Source organism: Mustela putorius, unplaced genomic scaffold, assembly GCF_011764305.1.
Source record: "Mustela putorius furo isolate JIRA1106 unplaced genomic scaffold, ASM1176430v1.1 tig00003899_pilon_pilon_pilon, whole genome shotgun sequence".
In the NCBI taxonomy this organism is placed as follows: Eukaryota; Metazoa; Chordata; class Mammalia; order Carnivora; family Mustelidae; genus Mustela; species Mustela putorius.
In genome coordinates, this window is record NW_025422048.1 from 18863830 (window position 1) to 18881712 (window position 17883).

The following is a 17883-nucleotide window of genomic DNA, read 5'->3' on the forward strand; positions in this document are numbered from 1 at the left end:
ATACATAGAAAGCAGCGATCAATCAGAGACACTTTTTCTGAATAACATTTTGAGCTGGAGCTTAAAGGAAAAGAATTTTGGACTACTGACAGGAGAGGAAAGGGAAATGCACATAAGCATATTAGTCAGCAAGAAGACACAGAGGCTGGAATAAACTCAAAGAGAGTATGAAGTTGGAATATCCCTAATATATTGGGTTAAAAAAACGCACATACACCCATGCATACTCCTTGTGGCACCATTGCGTCACCACCTTAATCTGCATATGCCCGATGTCCCAGTTTGATCACCAAGAGATTGCATTAATGGTCAGCATCCTGGTCGTCTCTTCTCCCCTCAGGCTCTGCTCCCCAACATTTACCCTAGGGACTATGTAACAGGGTCAGGAAGGTGGTATTTCTTTTCCCTCACGTTTTAATGTTTACACCTCAGCCAGAGAAGGAATGTGATTCTTACTGGTTGAAATCTCCACTGCAGGTTTTGTAAATGTGGACAATAAAAACCAAGAACATCAAATCAAAAGATCTGGAGGACAAAGTTTAGAAAAAAATTCCATCTATAATTCTTTTTCACTTGTTCAGATGAAACTTTCATTAAAAGTTTTGAGGTAACACTAGACTAGTTCATTAAAAGTAAACAATGGCTTGTGCATATTCCCTTACTTCAGACTATTAATAGATTTTATAAAGTTCGGTGAAGTAACACATTTCATATCAGAGGCACTGCTCTTAATACACTACCATTAATGAAAGATTTGCTTAAAGGTGAAGGATGTGGTCAAATATTTGTTATTAAAATATTAATGTGCAGGTAAGGGCCTGGTGTGTTGTTTCTGCTGAGTCTCAGAAATTTCTGCATGATTTGTAGAAGTACAAATTTGTACTATCTACTTCAATAGCATAGCTGGTTACTTATATATCATGATTCCGTGAAACAAAGTCCAATATACAAGAAAAGAAGGCTCAAATAGGTTAAATCTCAAGGTCACACAGATGGTATAATGATACCACTGGGATTATAATCTTCTTATGCCTATTTTCAGAGTTTATACTCTTTGCACTAAATATTTCTGACGAGATGAGAGAGAATGCCCATCAAATGGGGATTAACTTGGAGGTATAACATCATAGGATGCTTTAAAAGATCTTGAAATTTAAAGTAGCTTGATTGACCATTTGGAACTTGCTTCTGACAGATTGTGAGAGACTCAAACCTCACGTATAGTGATAAAGGCAGCATGATTTTTGAATCAACCATTTGGAGACTGAAATGTGATGTTGTTTTAGCTGAGGTAAATAAAAATCCTACATTTCTCCAGTCATAATGGATGTCAGAAAGAAAGCATGATTTTATGTGTGGTAGACTATTTGCTTTGCATTCAACTTATTACGAATGCACTTAATCTGTAAGTCCTGTGTGGCTGGTTTCCTCCTGCAATCACTTCTACATTCCCTTGTTGTACAATGCATTTTTAGTTCATCAGTCCCCATTACTAGGATAATGCACTGCCTGGGCTCAGATGGCATTCCATAAATGTCCAATGACTGTTTCCCTCATTCATGTTTCTCTATTTCCCATGTCTTTCCATTCTGCCACTAGAAAGTCTCATCAACAATATGGTAATCAGAATCATCTTGACCTCCATATGCATTTGTCTGAGATTGTAAAAGCCTCCAAGGCAGAGGTTTGCCTTCTCTCTTCCCTTCCTCCTTCCTTTCCTCCCTCCCTCACTTCTTTCCCTTCCTTTTCATTCCTTCCTTCCTTCCTTCCTTCCTTCCTTCCTTCCTTCCTTCCATCCTTCCTCTCTCCCTCTCTCCCTTCCTCCTTTTTCTTCATTTTTTCTGGCTGAATAATATTCCATTGTATGTTTGTACCAAAGTTTGTTTCACCACTCATCCATTGGAAGACGTTTAGGTTGTTTCCAGGTTTACATTATTATGAATAAAACTACTATAAACAATCATATACAGGTCTTTTCTCTGAATACAAGTTTCCTTTTTTTAAAAGAAAAATTACCAAGAATGCAATTGCTTGGTTGTGTGGTAAGTGTATGTATAACATGATAAGAAACTTCCCATCTGTTTTCTAGAGTGGCTGTACCATTTTGCATTCCCAAGAACAATGTATAAGAATTCTGGTTCCTCCATATCATCACCAGAACTTGTATTCCAGGATTTTAAAAGTCATTCTGATAGGTGTGTAGTGTTATTTTATCTTGGTTTTAATTTGCATTGGCCTAATGGGCTAATGATGTTAAATATATTTCCTATACTTATTTGCCATCTGCATGTCCTCTTCAGTGAAATGTCTGCTCATGCTTTTTCCCTATTTTCTAATTGGGTTGTTTCTTACCATCAAGTTTTCAGAATTATTTCTATATCCTGGATACAAGTCCTTTGTTGCATATGTGAAGTGCAAATATTTTCTCCCATTTTCAGTTTGTCTTTTCATCTTTAAAATAGGGTCTTTGATAGAGAAAATGTTCTTAATTTTAATAATAACTTATTTTATCTATTTTTTTTCTTTTTGTACATCATGCTCTTGGTTTCCCTTCTAAGAACTTTTTGACTAAATTCAGATTATATAGGTTTTCTCCTATGTTTTCTGAAAGTTTTATGTTTAATATTCACATCTTACACTATTTTGATTTAATCTTTGCGTATGTTGTGAGGTTGTGGTCAGGATTCATTTCTATTTTTCATTTTCTTTTCACATGGATGACGACTTGTTCCATTTGTTGAAAAGACTACCATTTATTTCTCCAAGGAACTACTTTTACATCTTTGTTAAAGGCCAGATGGTTACATTTGTGTGAGTCTATTTCCAAACCCTTTGTTCTCATCCATTCATCCAAGTGTTTATTGCTTTGCCAATGTACACCATTTTCATTATTGTACCTTTATATTAAGTTTTAAAACTTAGTAGTGTGAGTCCTCTAACTTTGTTTTATGCCCTCAAAATTGTTTTAGCTCCTTTTTTTTGTCTTTTCATATAAATTTTAGCATGTAGAGTTTTAGCATGTACAAATTCCTGTTGTCTATACTGATGATAACCACAGGAAACATTCTGGGATTTTCATTGCTATTGCACTTCAGGAAGATCTGGTCTATTTATTACACTGAATCCTCCAATCCATGCTTGTGGTATGTCTCACAATTTATTTCTCTCTTCTTTGATATATTTCCTTAGCATTTTGTAGTTTTTAGCATACAAATCTTGTGCAAGTTTTTTTATATTAATACTTAACTATTTCATTTTTGGAAGTATTTTAATTGGCATATGTATATATTTTTCATTTAAATCGAATTTAATTAACATATAGTGTATTATTAGTTTCAGAGGTAGACGTCAATGATTCATAAGCTGCATATAACACCCAGTGTTCATCACATTATGTATCTTCCTTAATGCCCATCACCCAGGTACCCCCTCCCCCAATCTACCTCCCCTCCAACAACCTTCAGTTTGTTTCTTAAAGTTAAGAGTCCCTTATGGTGTGTCTCCCTTTCTATTTTCATATCATTATATATATATATATATATATATATATATATATATATTTGTAATTTTGACTTCCAATTGTTCATTGCTTGAATTTACTTTTTAAAGATTTATTATTTATTTATTTAATGTATGATTTCCTATGTGCATGAGAGAGAGAGCATGAGATGGAGGGGAAGAGAGAGAGGGAAAGAGAATCTCCAGCAGATTCCATGCTGTGCATGGAACCCTACACGGGGCTCAATCTTAGGACATCAAGGTCATGACCTGAGTCAAAAACAAGACTCTGGCACTCAGCCAAATGCTCCACCCAGGTGCCCTTCATTGCTCGAATTTAAAAATACAATTACATCTTGGGTACTGACCCAAATCCAGTGACCTTGCTAAACTCATTTATTAGTTCTAAGAAGTCTTCATTGTACATTCCTGAGATTTTATACATAGGTAATCATAGTTTCTATAAGTGGGGACCTTTTCTCCCTTTTTAATATGAGTTCTTTATTTTTCTTATCTTACTCTAGCAGCTAAAACTTTTAATAAGATGTTGAATAGGAGTTGTGAAAGTAGATATCCTTGCCTTGTTCCTGATTTTAGAGGGAAAGCATTCAATTCTTCACCATAATGATATTAGTCATAGATTTTTTCATAGATGCTTCTTATCGGGTTAAGAAATTTTCTTTTATTTATCTATTTTCCAGAGAGAGAGAGAGAGAGCGTGCAAGCAGTAGGCAGAGGGAGAAGGAAGGTCCCTGCTGAGCAAGGAGCCCAACCAGGGACTAGATCCCAGGACCCGGGATCATGACCTGAAGTGAAGGCAGACACTTAGCCAACAAAGACACCCAGGTGTCCCTAGAGTATTTTTTTTTTTTAACACCATGAATGGAAATAGCTAGAGGAAAGTTGGAGAAGAAAACCAAAGTTGGCAGAATCACAATTCCAGACTTTGAGCTCTATTACAAAGCTATAATCATCAAGACAGTATGGTACTGGCACAAAAACAGACACATAGATCAATGGAACAGAATAGAGAGCCCAGAAATGGACCCTCAACTCTATGGTCAACTAATCTTTGACAAAGCAGGAAAGAATGTCCAATAGAAAAAAGACAGTCTCTTCCACAAATGGTGTTGGGAAAATTGGACAGCCACATGCAGAAGAATGAAACTGGACCATTTCCTTACACCACACACAAAAATAGACCTCAAGGTGAGAAAAGAATCCATCAAAATCCTTGAGGAAAACACGGGCAGCAACCTCTTCGACCTCAGCCACAGCAACTTCTTCCTAGAGACATCACCAAAGGCAAAGGAAGCAAGGGCAAAAAATGAACTATTGGGACTTCATCAAGAACAATCTGAGGGGTTTGAAGTGGCGGGGGGGAGGTTGGGGTACCAGGTGGTGGGTATTATAGAGGGCACGGATTGCATGGAGCACTGGGTGTGGTGAAAAAATAATGAATACTGTTATGCTGAAAATAAATAAAAAATAAATTAAAAAAACACAAAAAACAAAATCAAAAAAAAGATCAAAAGCTTTTGCATAGCAAAGACAATAGTCAATAAAACCAAAAGCAACTGAAAGAATGGGAGAAGCTATTTGCAAATGACATATCAGATAAAGGGCTAGTATCCAAAATCTATAAAGAACTTATCAAACTCGTGCTTTGGTGAGTGCTGTGAAGTGTGTAAACCTGGTGATTCACAGACCTGTACCCCTGGGGATAAAAATATATGTTTATAAAAAATAAAAAATTAAACATGCAAACTCAACACCCAAAGAACAAATAATCCAATCAAGAAATGGGCAGAGGACATGAACAGACATTTCTGCAAAGAAGACATCCAGACGGCCAATAGACACATGAAAAAGTGCTCAACATCACTTGGCATCAGGGAAATACAAATCAAAAGCACAGTGAGATACCACCTCACACAAGTAGAATGTCTAAAATTAATCAGTCAGGAAAAGACAGGTGTTGGCGAGGATGTGGAGAAAGGGGAACCATCTTACATTGTTGGTGGGAATGCAAGCTGGTGCAGCCACCCTGGAAAAGAGTATGGAGGTTCCTCAAAAAGTTGAAAATAGAGCTACTCTACAACAACAAAATAGAGCTACTCTACAACAACTTTAGGGTAAATACCCAGTATTTACCCAAATGTTTATAGCAGCAATGTCCACAATAGCCAAACTATGGAAAGAGCCTAGATGTCCATCAACAGATGAACAGTTAAAGATGTGGTATATATATATACACAATAGAATATTATGCAGCCATCAAAAATTGCAATATTGCCATTAGCAATGATGTGGATGGGACTAGAGGGTAGTATGCTAAGTGAAATAATTCAATCTGAGAAAGGCAATTATCATATAATCTCACTGGTATGAGGAATTTGAGAAACAAGACAGAGGATCATAGGGGAAGAGAAGGGAAAATGAAAAAAAGTTGAAATCAGAGAGAGAGACAAACCATAAGAGACTCTTAATCTCAGGAAACAAACTGAAGGTTGCTGGAGGTGAGGGTGGTGGGAGGAATGGGGTGACTGGGTGATGGACATTGGGGAGGGTCTGTGCTATGGGGAGAAAAACAATTTAAAAATCATGAATGGATGTTTTATTTCATTAAGTAATTTCTTTTTTTTATTTTTTATTTTTTATAAACATATATTTTTATCCCCAGGGGTACAGGTCTGTGAATCACCAGGTTTACATACTTCACAGCACTCACCAAAGCACATACCCTCCCCAATGTCCATAATCCCACCCCCTTCTCCCAAACCCCCTCCCCGCAGCAACCCTCAGTTTGTTTTGTGAGATTAAGAGTCACTTATGGTTTGTCTCCCTCCCAATCCCATCTTGTTTCATTTATTCTTCTCGTACCCACTTAAGCCCCCATGTTGCATCACCACTTCCTCCTATCAGGGAGATCATATGATAGTTGTCTTTCTCCGCTTGACTTATCAACAAGAAATTCATTAAGTAATTTCTATATCTATTGATATGATCATGTAGGTTTTTTCTTCTTTAGACAGTTAAAATGGACTATATTGATCAATTTGGTTGATTTTTGAATATTGAACCAGTTTAGCATTCTTGGAATCACCCCTATTGGTTGTGATTCTTTACTTATATTGCTGGTTTCAATTTTTAAGTATTCTGTTAGGGGTTTTTGCCTCTATGTTCATGAGAGATATTGGTTTGGAGTTGTCTTCTATTTTCCTTTTTAATTTTTATTTATTTATTTGTTTTTTGCACTATCTTTGGTTTTGGTATTCAAGTAATGCTGGTATCATAAAGTAAGTCAGAAAGTCTTTACTGCTATAATCTGGAATAGATTGGTATTGTATCTTCTTTAATTATTTGGTAAAATTGATCTGGGCCACAAGGTGTATTTTTCAGGAAATTTTAAACTACAAAATCAAATTCTGTAGAACTATTCAAGTCATCTAATCTTCAGTGAGTTCTGTTAATTTGGATTTTGAGGTGTTGCTGACTTCATCTAAGTTGTTGAATTTATATGTGTAGAATTGCCTAATGTATTTCCTTATTTTCTTTTTAATATCTGCCGGGTTTATAGTAACGCCCTCTCATTACTGATATTGGCAATTTGTATTTTCTCTTTCCTTTTCCTTTCAATATTGGTAGGCAATTATCAATGATATTACTTATTTTCAAAGAACAAGCTTTGGTTTCATTTATTTTCCTCCTCTCATTAAAAAAAAATCATTGATTTATGCTTTTTATTGTTTCCTTCCCTTTGCTTGCTTTTGGTTTAATTTGTTATTCTTTTAGTAATTTCCTAAGTCAAATACTTACATAATTGACTTGAGACCTTTCTTATTTTCTGATACATGCTTTTAATGCTATAGCTTTTCTATCTAAAACTACTTTAACTGAAACCCACAAATTTTATGTTGCATTTTCATTTTCATTCCATTTCAAATAATTTCTAATTTTCTTTGAGATTTTTTCCATGATCCATGAATTATTTAGGTGGTTTAATTTCCAAGTGATTGGATTTTTTTGGTTATTTTTTTGTTATTTCCTTCTAGTTTAAATAAGTTATGGTCAGAGACCATACTTTATATGGCTTCAATTATTTTCAAATATGTTATGGTTTGCTGGATGACCCAAGGTGTGGTCTGTCTTGCTAAATGTATTTTGCTATCGTCGAGGGGAGTGTTCTATTAATACAGTTAGTTCCAGTTGTCTGATGATATTGTTCAAATAATTTTCATTATATAATGTTCTTGATGATAGAGAATGCTATTTACTGAGCACTTTCTATGTTACAACTGCTGTATAGACAATTATTTATAATACTGATTTAAACACTGCAAGGTAAAAAGCCCAGTTTACAGGTTAGAAAACTGACAGTCAGAGATGTTGAGTACCACACCCAAGATCATACAAAAATAAAACTTTGAGAACAGAATTTCAAACAAATTCTGTGTGACTCTGAAGATCATATCCTTTTCATTGCGCCATCCTACTTTTGGCTTGATATATTTACTGATTAGCATGCTGTTTGGAAGAATGTTTGTAAATCTTATTCAAAAGTATATATTTTATCTCTCTAACAAAATTGTGAGTTTTCTGTTGTTAAAGATTGTCTTCCTTTCTTTTTACATAGTGCCTGTTGAAGCTTCAGTGTATCTTAAGGGCTTGATTGTTGCTGACAGACAAATTGACTGCTAAGTCCTTTAAAAAGTCTCAGCAGGAACAGGATGATGGTGAACATAGCCACTGATATCGAAGGGGCAAGAAGTTGGATCTCAGACCTGGATTATATGTTACTTCTCAACAAAGGTGTATTTGGAGTTTGAAGATTCTTGTTATGAGAATTGCACAAGACTTCATTATAATAGAATATTTAGCATCTCTCACTACCTATGACTTAGTATCTATTTCTTAATTATTTTCACATTCAAAGAATTTTCCACATAGGGAGCCTGGGTGGCTCAGTCAGTTGGGCAGCTGTCTTCAGCTTGGGTCATGATCCCAGGGTACTGAGATTGAGCTCCACATCAGGCTCCCTGATTAGCAAAGAGTCTGCTTCTCCCTCACTCTCCCTCTGTGTGCTCTCAGTCTCTGTCAAATAAATGAATAAAATCTTTAAGAAAAATTTCCACATAATTCCAAGTGCTCTTTAAAAGGGAAGTATCACTCTAATTGAGAGCCACTAACAGTTCCTGAAACATACAGGTGTTCAGTGAAAGTTCGTTGTATAAGAGAAAGAGCACCCCTCAGTAAAAGTACCCAATAGCTTTGAGAATTATGATCAAGGATGTGTCTGTCTAGATCTCCTGGTGGGGAAGGGATGCAAAGGGTGTCTGCAGTTGCTCCTGAAATGCCTTCGTAAGATTCCTTGGGTTTGTCCAAGATCGCAGTTCACTGTTTCAATGGCAGTCAAGATTCTATAGATAAGGAAAAAATTATGAAGATCTGAAGTCAGTGGTTTCTGACCACTGTGTAAAGAGCTTTCCCTAATTTTTGTATTGAGTGAAATCTCTGAAGTCTTTCTCAGACCCTGTGAAGAATCAGGCAACTAGGGTTGAGTATGCTCTTTATAATCAGGAAACAGGAGAAGGAACACAGCACAAAGTTCTAAATTTGTAGTTTTCAACACTGGTAATAAATTGCAGTCACTTGGGAAGTTTTTTAAAAATACGATTGCCCATGCCCCACTTCAGACCAGTTAAATCAGAATCTGAGAATGACATCTGGGTATGATACATTTTAAGCTCTCAGGTGGTTTTAATGTGCAACTAATACTGAAAACCATTAGATTTTAAGTAAAGGGATGAGCAGATTAGATATTAGGATTTTAAAAGATGATTTCAAGGTGCTATGGCAGAAATTGATTGCTAGACGGTAGAGTCAGAAGGACCTGGGTAATATTGGTGCATATCATCTATGTGATTCTGAGAAGACCATTTCCTTTCTCTGAGCTTCACTTCCTCCATCTGTAAAATAGAAAAAAATATAGTACCTACCTTATAGACTTGTAATAACATGAAATTTTGTGATTGAATTTAGCACACTTTCTTATATTATCTGACTCAATTACTCTTACTCTTTCAGAAATATATAGCATGGGGTGCCTGGGTTGCTCAGTGGGTTAAGCCTTTGCCTTCAGCTCAGGTCATGGTCTCAGGGTCCTGGGATCGAGGCCCGCATCGGGCTCTCTGCTCAGGAGGGAGCTTGCTTCCTCCTCTCTCTCTGCCTGCTTCTCTGCCCACTTGTGATATCTCTCTCTCTCTCTCTCTGTCAAATAAATAAATAAAAACTCAAAAAAAAAAAAAGAAATATATAGCATGGTACTAGCACAAAAACAGACAACATAGACCAGTGGAATGAGTCGAGAGCCCAGATATGGACCCTCAATTTTATGGTCAAATAATCTTTGACAAAGCAGGAAAAAATATACAGTGGAAAAAAGACAGTCTCTTCAATAATGGTGCTGGGAAAATTGGACAGCTATGTATAGAAGAATGAAACTCGACCATTCTCTTATACCATACACAAAGATAAACTCAAAATGGATAAAAGACCTCCACATGAGGCAGAAATCTATCAAAATCCTAGAGGAGTACATAGGCAGTAAGCTCTTCTACATCAGCCCAGCAACCTCTTTCAAGACATGTCTCCAAAGGCAAAGGAAACAAAAGCAAAAATGAACTTTTGGGACTTCATCAAGATCAAATCTTCTGTAGCAAAGGAAAGAGTCAACAAAACAAAGCGTCAACCCATGGAATGGGAGAAGAAATTTGCAAATGACAGTACAGACAAAAGGCTAATATCCAGGATCTATAAAGATCTTCTCAAACTAAACACACACAAAACAGATAATCTTGTCAAAAAATGGGCAGAAGACATGAAAAGACACTTCTCCAATGAAGACATAACAAATGGCTATCAGACACATGAAAATGTTCATCATCACTAGTCATCAGGGAAATTCAAATCAAAACCACATTGAGATACCACCTTACACCAGTCAGAATGGTAAAAATCTACAGGACAGAAAACAAGTGTTGGAGAGGATGTGGAGAAAGGGGAACCCTCTTGCACTGTTGGTGGAAATGCAAGTTGGTGCAGCCACCTCGGAAAAAAGTGTGGAGATTCCTTAAGAAATTAAAAGTAGAGCTTCCCTATGACCCTGCAATTTCACTATTTGGGTATTTACCCCAAAGATACAGATATAGTGAAAAGAAGGGCCATCTGTACCCCAAAGTTCATAGCAATGGCCACAGTCACCAAACTGTGGAAAGAGCCAAGTTGCCCTTCAACAGACGAATGGATAAAGAAGTTATGGCCCATACATACATCAGAACATTATGCCCCCATCAGAAAGGATGAATACTCAACTTTTGTATCAACATGGACAGGACTGGAAGAGCTTATGCTAAGTGAAACAAGTCAAGCTGAGAAAGTCAACTATCCCATGGTTTCACTTATTTGTGGAACATAAAGGAGTAACACGGAAGACATTGGGAGATCAAAAGGAGAAGATAGTTGGGGGAAATTGGAAGGGGAGATGAACCATGAGAGACTGTGGACTCTGAGAAACAAACTGAGGGTTTTGGAGGGGAGGGGGTGGGGAGTTGGGTGAGCCTGGTGGTGGGTATTATGGGGGGCACTATTGCATGGAGCACTGGGTATGGTGCATAAACAATGAATTCTGGAACACTGAAAAGAAATTTTAAAAATATGTAGCATGAGCTACATAGTACACATTCAGAAACCAGGGAGAAGTTAGAGAAATTTTCATTTGGGACAGCAAATGGCCAGGATGACATCATTACTATGGTGAAATTGGGGGACACTCATTTCAAGGAGAATAGTGAAACTCAACATATTCCAGGCTCCATAAAGATGAATCTTCTGCCTTCTTTCACTGCAGACCAGTGAAAGAACATCCTCCAGGATCTGTCACCAGGATAGATGACTCCCCCATCAAGCCATAAATACCATAATACAAAAGGGGGAAACACATCAAGCCTGTTCCTCACGTCCTTTCAAAATGCATAGCACAGATGGAGAAACTAATGTCAGAAAGGTCACCTGCTTTGATATTATGAAGACGGGAATGCTTTCAGCTAGGCATAAATCCATAACCCTCACAATTTGGAGGACTATTTTACTTCATTGTCCCATCAAATAGTTTAGGATGACATATTACTCACTAGTAAATACCCATGAGAATAAAAGCAGGGACTGCACTGATTACATCATTTGAATCCTTATAAAGTAGACACTTTATGGCACCATCAGAATTTTGCTCCAAACCTCTGATTGCTCCTCAGAGTTTGAGGAATCAATAGTGGGCGAGACAGGCATTGCATCTGATTTATTCAAATGCCCACAGGAAGTGACAATGGATAAAGACATCCCCATCAATATATCACAACATGGGAAAGAGATACAGGTTTCTAGATGAAAACATTTGGGCACCACTTTAGTCTGCTGGCACAATACTTCATCTATCCCTGAGCATTAATGAGTTAGTCTTTAAGATGATATCCTATAACCTACATTTCAGCAAAATCTGCAGCTGTGATGAACAAAATGACTCATTTTATCCTATGTAGTGATGGTGTCCCAGGATAATTAAATTTGGGGATGATGTTCTTCAATACATAGAGTCAGCCCATCATGCCATAGCAGAAGCTCATAAACTGGTTCAAATATCACCTAATGTACTACAACCTAACTTGAAAAAAAGGAATAGTTTCTCTATTTAAAGTCATTACAAAATTCTGTATAGCCAAGCAACAGAATTAAATGAATCTGCCCACAAAAGACTTTATAAAGTCTACTTTTAAAACAATTTCCTTGCTTTAAAATCAATAGTTTTATCCCTTAAAATGCATAATAACTTAGCGTTTTCTATAGAAGCTGCTAATAACTGAGCACCAAAGGAGATTGAGGCTGTTTTTGCTTTCCAAATGAGAGACTGTGCTTCTGTGTGTGTGTGTGAGCACACTCACATGTGTGATGTACGGGGGAGTGAGGAGGAAGTGTATCTAGGGATATTATTAATTTGCAATTGATTTTGTATTTCTAATTCCTAACACAATGACAGGACATGATAGATGTTTGATAAACATTTATTGAATGGAAAAAAATAAGACGAATGCATAGATACCAGTCTTTCACAACTCAGGCATGGTTTAATAAAAATTGAAAAAGTATGGTACAAGGCAGCTGGCCACCACATACATCTTAAGCACAAGAGTATTTTATTAGAACACTGAATGGCAATCAGAGGCTTTATTGACCATATAAAAACTAATTAAGTAATTTGTTGATGTTTAAAAGTGATTTATAGTTTATAATCAGGCAAAAGGTTGAGTAAACAAGATGATATGATGGATCATAAAATGAGAAATACATTCTTACTACCATCCTCTGTATTGGTCATTTATCCATAGTTCTTAGAATCTCTATGTTTGGGGAAAAAAAAACTGATATTTTATTTGTGGCCAACACTTTTTAATATGACTAAGAATGTATTTTACATTTGTAACACAATGTATTTCATCGTCAATTTAACTCTTCCAATTGTTCCCAAAGCTTCTCAGTAGCGACTAAAGGTCCCCAAACTCTGTGTGAGTCAGTGAAAATAACCCATTGGGAATGGCCATTTTGGACGTCACAGCTTCTCAGCCCCTGGGCTTACTTTTCGCAGCATCTCAGGAGAACAGTCAAGAAGGCTGAAACATTGCTGTATTAATGATTCTACCAATTACACAGAAATGGCTAAACTTGAAAAGGGAGTTGGGAAAGGGAGTATAACTTGAAGCTTAGTTCCAGAGGCTTTACTGTTGTAGGCACATGAGCTTTTCTGCGCCTGTTCGGGGAACATCTGGAAAGAGCCCAACAACTGATGCTGGCCTGAAGCACTTGGGATGAGTACAGAAGAAGAAAAGTGACTGGTGAAAACGTGTGACTTCTAGAGACATACAAAGAAAAAGGTGGGTGATAAAGGACAGGGATGCTTGTAGATAAAAGTTTGAATTTTCCACTTACTCGTCATTCCTAACCAGCTTCTACTTGGTTCTTACTTCCAACTGGAGAGAGTAGCCCTGGGTAGAATTTAGGGGAAATTGGTTCTGTTCCTGACAATATCACTAAATGTCTGTGTGTGTACTCTGGATCTTTGTATGGCTGGCTCCACTCCATTCAGATTCCAGGATTTAATGTCAGCTCCTTAGAGAGGCTTTCCCTTCCATTCTACCTAATGTTACCCCTCCAAACCCTGAGCTCTTTCTATTTCATTAGCTTGCAGTATTTTCTTCATAATTTTATTAAGATTTTTAATTAGTTTGTTTACTGCTCACATCTTCCTTTGGGTTGTAAGGTCCATGAGATTACCCCTAGCGCCTATCACATTGCCTGGAACACACCAAGAACCCAATGAATATTAGTTGAATAAATTCATGCATGTCGTAGAACAATCTACTTAACTTCTTTGTAGCTTAGATTCGTCATTTGTAAAATTAAGAGAAATCATTTTCATTATTTCAAAGATTAGCATGATAACAAAGAAAGAATAGGTTTATAAATCCCTTGAAAAAACCTCAATAATATTTAATTGAATGGCTCTACATTTTGAGAAAACATAATTGATACAACAGTAGCATTAGAATATTGTTGACATATATTTAAATATAGATTCTGCCATTTAACCAGATATGAGATCTTTTTTTTAATTAATTAAATTTATTTATTTTCAGCATAACAGTATTCATTATTTTTGCACCACACCCAGTGCTCCATGCAATTTGTGCCCTCTATAATATGAGATCTTGAACAAAGCATTGCAGTGCTCCCAACCTCAGCTGCCTGGGTTGTAAGATAGGAATGATAATAGTTATTTCCTAGGGTTTTTAAGAAGATTAAGTAAAATAACTCATATTAATCATCCAGTACAATGTGTGACACTTATTAGGTACTTTATTATTGGTAGCTATTAATATAGTCATTATAATATAAAAATAATAATATAAAATATTATATACATTTTATTAATATAAAAATTTAACAACCAGTACTATATATTGTAGAAACTTTAGTTCGCAAAGATGGTCATAAAGGTGACTCTAGTGGAACACCAGTTATAAGCAGGCAGGCACAGCCTGAGAGCGGCAGAAGGGCATTAGACATTTACTTACAAGTTGCCAGAGGTTGATCTAGTTTTCTCTTTCAGGGTCGGATTTGGAGCTCACAAGAAGATGGAGGTCAGTGTTGTGAAAACCAAGGTGCCAGGGCAAGTTTCAGGGAGGAGCAGGCTCCAGAGGAGCAATTTAATAATTGTCATACAAGTTTTAAAAACCTTATTTGATTTTCCCACTGCATGCTTTCTGAGTATTGACCCTGACTATATTCACACTTTACAAGTGTTTTCCTACATACTTTCATTGGATCTTTGCAGCAATCCTGTGAGAATCCGAAAAGTAAGTGCCATTGTTCCCATTTTATAGATAAAATTTTTATGATTCAGAAAGGACTTGCTTAAGCCTGTAGAGCTAAAATAATACCAAGTCAGAATTCAAACCCAAGAGTTCTGACTCTAAATCCAATCATGTAAATCCTCTGTGCAGTGCTATATATGGTCCTTCACTATCCCAGCTCTTAAGAAAAACAATATTAAAATACAGTTAGGCAAACTGAGGGTTACAGAAGGGAAGGAGGTGGGGAGATGGAATAACTAGGTGATGGGGATTAAGGAGGACATGTTGTGATCAGCACTGGGTGTTATATGCAGCTAATGAATCGTTGAACACTACATCAAAAACTTATGATCTGCTATATGCTGGCTAACTGAACATAATCAATCAATCAATCAATCAATCAATTAACTGAAAAAAAATACACCTAGACATTGGCTATCTCCCTGACTAAGAGCAAAGATAGAAATAGCCCTAAGAAGAATTCAACATTCTGATTTCTCAAAGAGCTATGGTCGAAACAGCCCCCTATGTTCTGATAAGGACATGGATGCCATGTTTCTGAAAAAGGAGGGGTCAGAGGCTGTTATCTCTTCCAAGTGGGAGGAATAATGTAAACAGTTCACCTGGGTCCCAGTTCTAGCATTTACACCAAATCTCTGGGAAACTATTGACAGTTTGCTTTCCCTTTAGAGGCCCTGGTTTCTGGCTTTATCCATCTTTGAATCATTAGATAAAAGTGGTAGCTCTTACCCTTTTTACTGCTGCAACATACACACTGGAAAATTCAATACAATGATTAGTAATAGGAACTCAGTTAGGAAGGGATACTTTGGAGGGTGCAAGTGGGACAATCTGAAAGAGGCTTGTGTGTGGTTCCAACAGTCCTACCAGGAGATTCCTCCAATCATAATAATAGCTAATATTTACCATATGCTTATTGTGAGCTAGATGCTTTAGATGAATTATCTTATTTAATCCTCACAGTGAATTAATGAAGTAATAAATATTTGGTACTCTCATCTTAAAGATAAGGAAACTGAGTCTCAGATAGGTTAAACCCAAGGTCACATAGCTAGCATGTCATAGAATTGGATTCTAATCCAATAAAATTGACCTTAGAGCCCTCTTAGTTTTGTATTACATTGTTTGATATCCCCCCTTCAGTCATCCCCTGCTGTTCCTCAAACACACAACTGATAATGAAAAAAGTCACAAGTTTCTAGTGTCATTCCTATATTTAAGATTTCTGTCCTGGACTTTATGCTCAAGTTAAGCTTTGGCTGAGAACAGGTTCAGTGTTAAAAAGAAGGGTGTAGAAGGAGGAAGGAAATTAGAATTCATTAAATACCTGCTATTTCATGCCTTGCTAGACATTGTACACACATCCACCATCACTTTTAGTTTTTACAACCAGTCTTACAAGGTTAATGTTTTATCCCACCTACAGAGAAAACTCTGGTTAAGATACTAGCCCAAGATCACAGAGACGATAGCAGCCAGGTTGAGATTCAGACCCATTCTTCTGGTTCCAGATTCCATCTTCATGCCTTTAAACCTTATATCCAATAGGTTGGAGGATGGCAAGAGATGAGTAAGGTAGAATGAAGCCATAGTCGACATACCCAGTATGTTTATGCCCTAGGTAGCCAGGACCAGACCCCACTGGTCTCTGTTTAAGGACTTGAGCCATACATGTCTCACTATTGTCATGCGTGTTCCCTTTACAGACCTGTAGTGGCCTAACAGGTACAGTCAATGGCAGCAAGTTGAGTGAATTCTTCCTCGTGGGCCTCACTGATGATCCTCAACTTCAGCCTATATTCTTTGCCCTCTTCTTCCTGATCTATGCAATCACAATTGTGGGAAACCTGGGCCTCCTTGCCCTCATTGTGGTCAGCCTTCGACTCCACACTCCCATGTATTTCTTCCTCAGCAACCTATCTTTTATTGACTTCTGTTATTCTTCAGTCACAGTTCCAAAAATGTTGATGGGGTTTTTCTCTGGTTGCCAGACAATCTCCTTCTCTGGTTGTGCAATACAGACAAGCTGCTTTGTGATCTTTGCTGTCACTGAGTTCTTCCTCTTGGCTTCCATGGCCTATGACCGCTATGTGGCCATCTGCAACCCTCTGCTCTACCATATCATTATGTCCCCAAGGTTCTGTTTGCAGCTAGTGGCTGCCAGCTATGCAGTGGGCCTGATGAACATGGTGCTTCTCACAAGCACAACCTTTTCTCTGACCTTCTGTAAATCCCATGTCATCACTCACTATTTCTGCGATATCCCTCCCCTTTTAAAACTCTCTTGCTCTGACACACGGATCCTCCAACTTCTCCTCTTTGCCTGTGGTTCCTTTAATGTGTCTGTGTCCCTGATAATCATCCTAGTCTCCTATGCATGTGTCTTCTTGGCTATCATCAGAATACCCTCAGCCCAGGGAAAACACAAGACATTCTCCACTTGTGCTTCCCACCTGACCGCTGTCAGCCTGTACTATGGAACCACAGCATTCATTTACTTGCGCCCATCCTCTGAGTACTTACTAGGCAGAGACAGGCTGGTCTCTGTATTCTACACAGTGGTCATCCCCATGCTTAACCCCATGATCTACAGTCTGAGGAATAAAGATGTAAAGGAAACATTTGGGGGTGTTCTCAAGAAGGGCTCACAATTCTCCTTCCCCACACTCAGATTTCCATGATATAAAATGTGTTAAAGAAAAGGTAATAAAGAGAAGGAGGGAGGAGACATCTATTTGGCCACTCATAATATCTCGGGCATTATTCTAGGAATTTTAAATGGACTATGCCTTGAATCCTCTTCATAACTCTGGAAGGCAAGTATTATTATCTTCGTCTTATAGATGAGGACTCTGAGACCCTGAGAGCTTTGGTTATTTGCCCAAGGTCACATATGTATGCA

At 37.3% G+C, this 17883-nt stretch overlaps 1 protein-coding gene across 1 annotated transcript; it reads left to right on the top strand.

Annotated features, from left to right (window-relative positions):
• The first annotated feature begins 14591 nt into the window (after positions 1 to 14591).
• LOC101689416 (olfactory receptor 1020-like) lies at positions 14592 to 17662 on the top strand. The gene is made up of 2 exons (XM_004778733.1): positions 14592 to 14603; positions 16688 to 17662. The coding sequence occupies exons 1-2, from the start codon at positions 14592 to 14594 to the stop codon at positions 17660 to 17662; spliced, it is 987 nt and encodes a 328-aa protein (XP_004778790.1).
• The last annotated feature ends 221 nt before the right edge of the window (positions 17663 to 17883 follow it).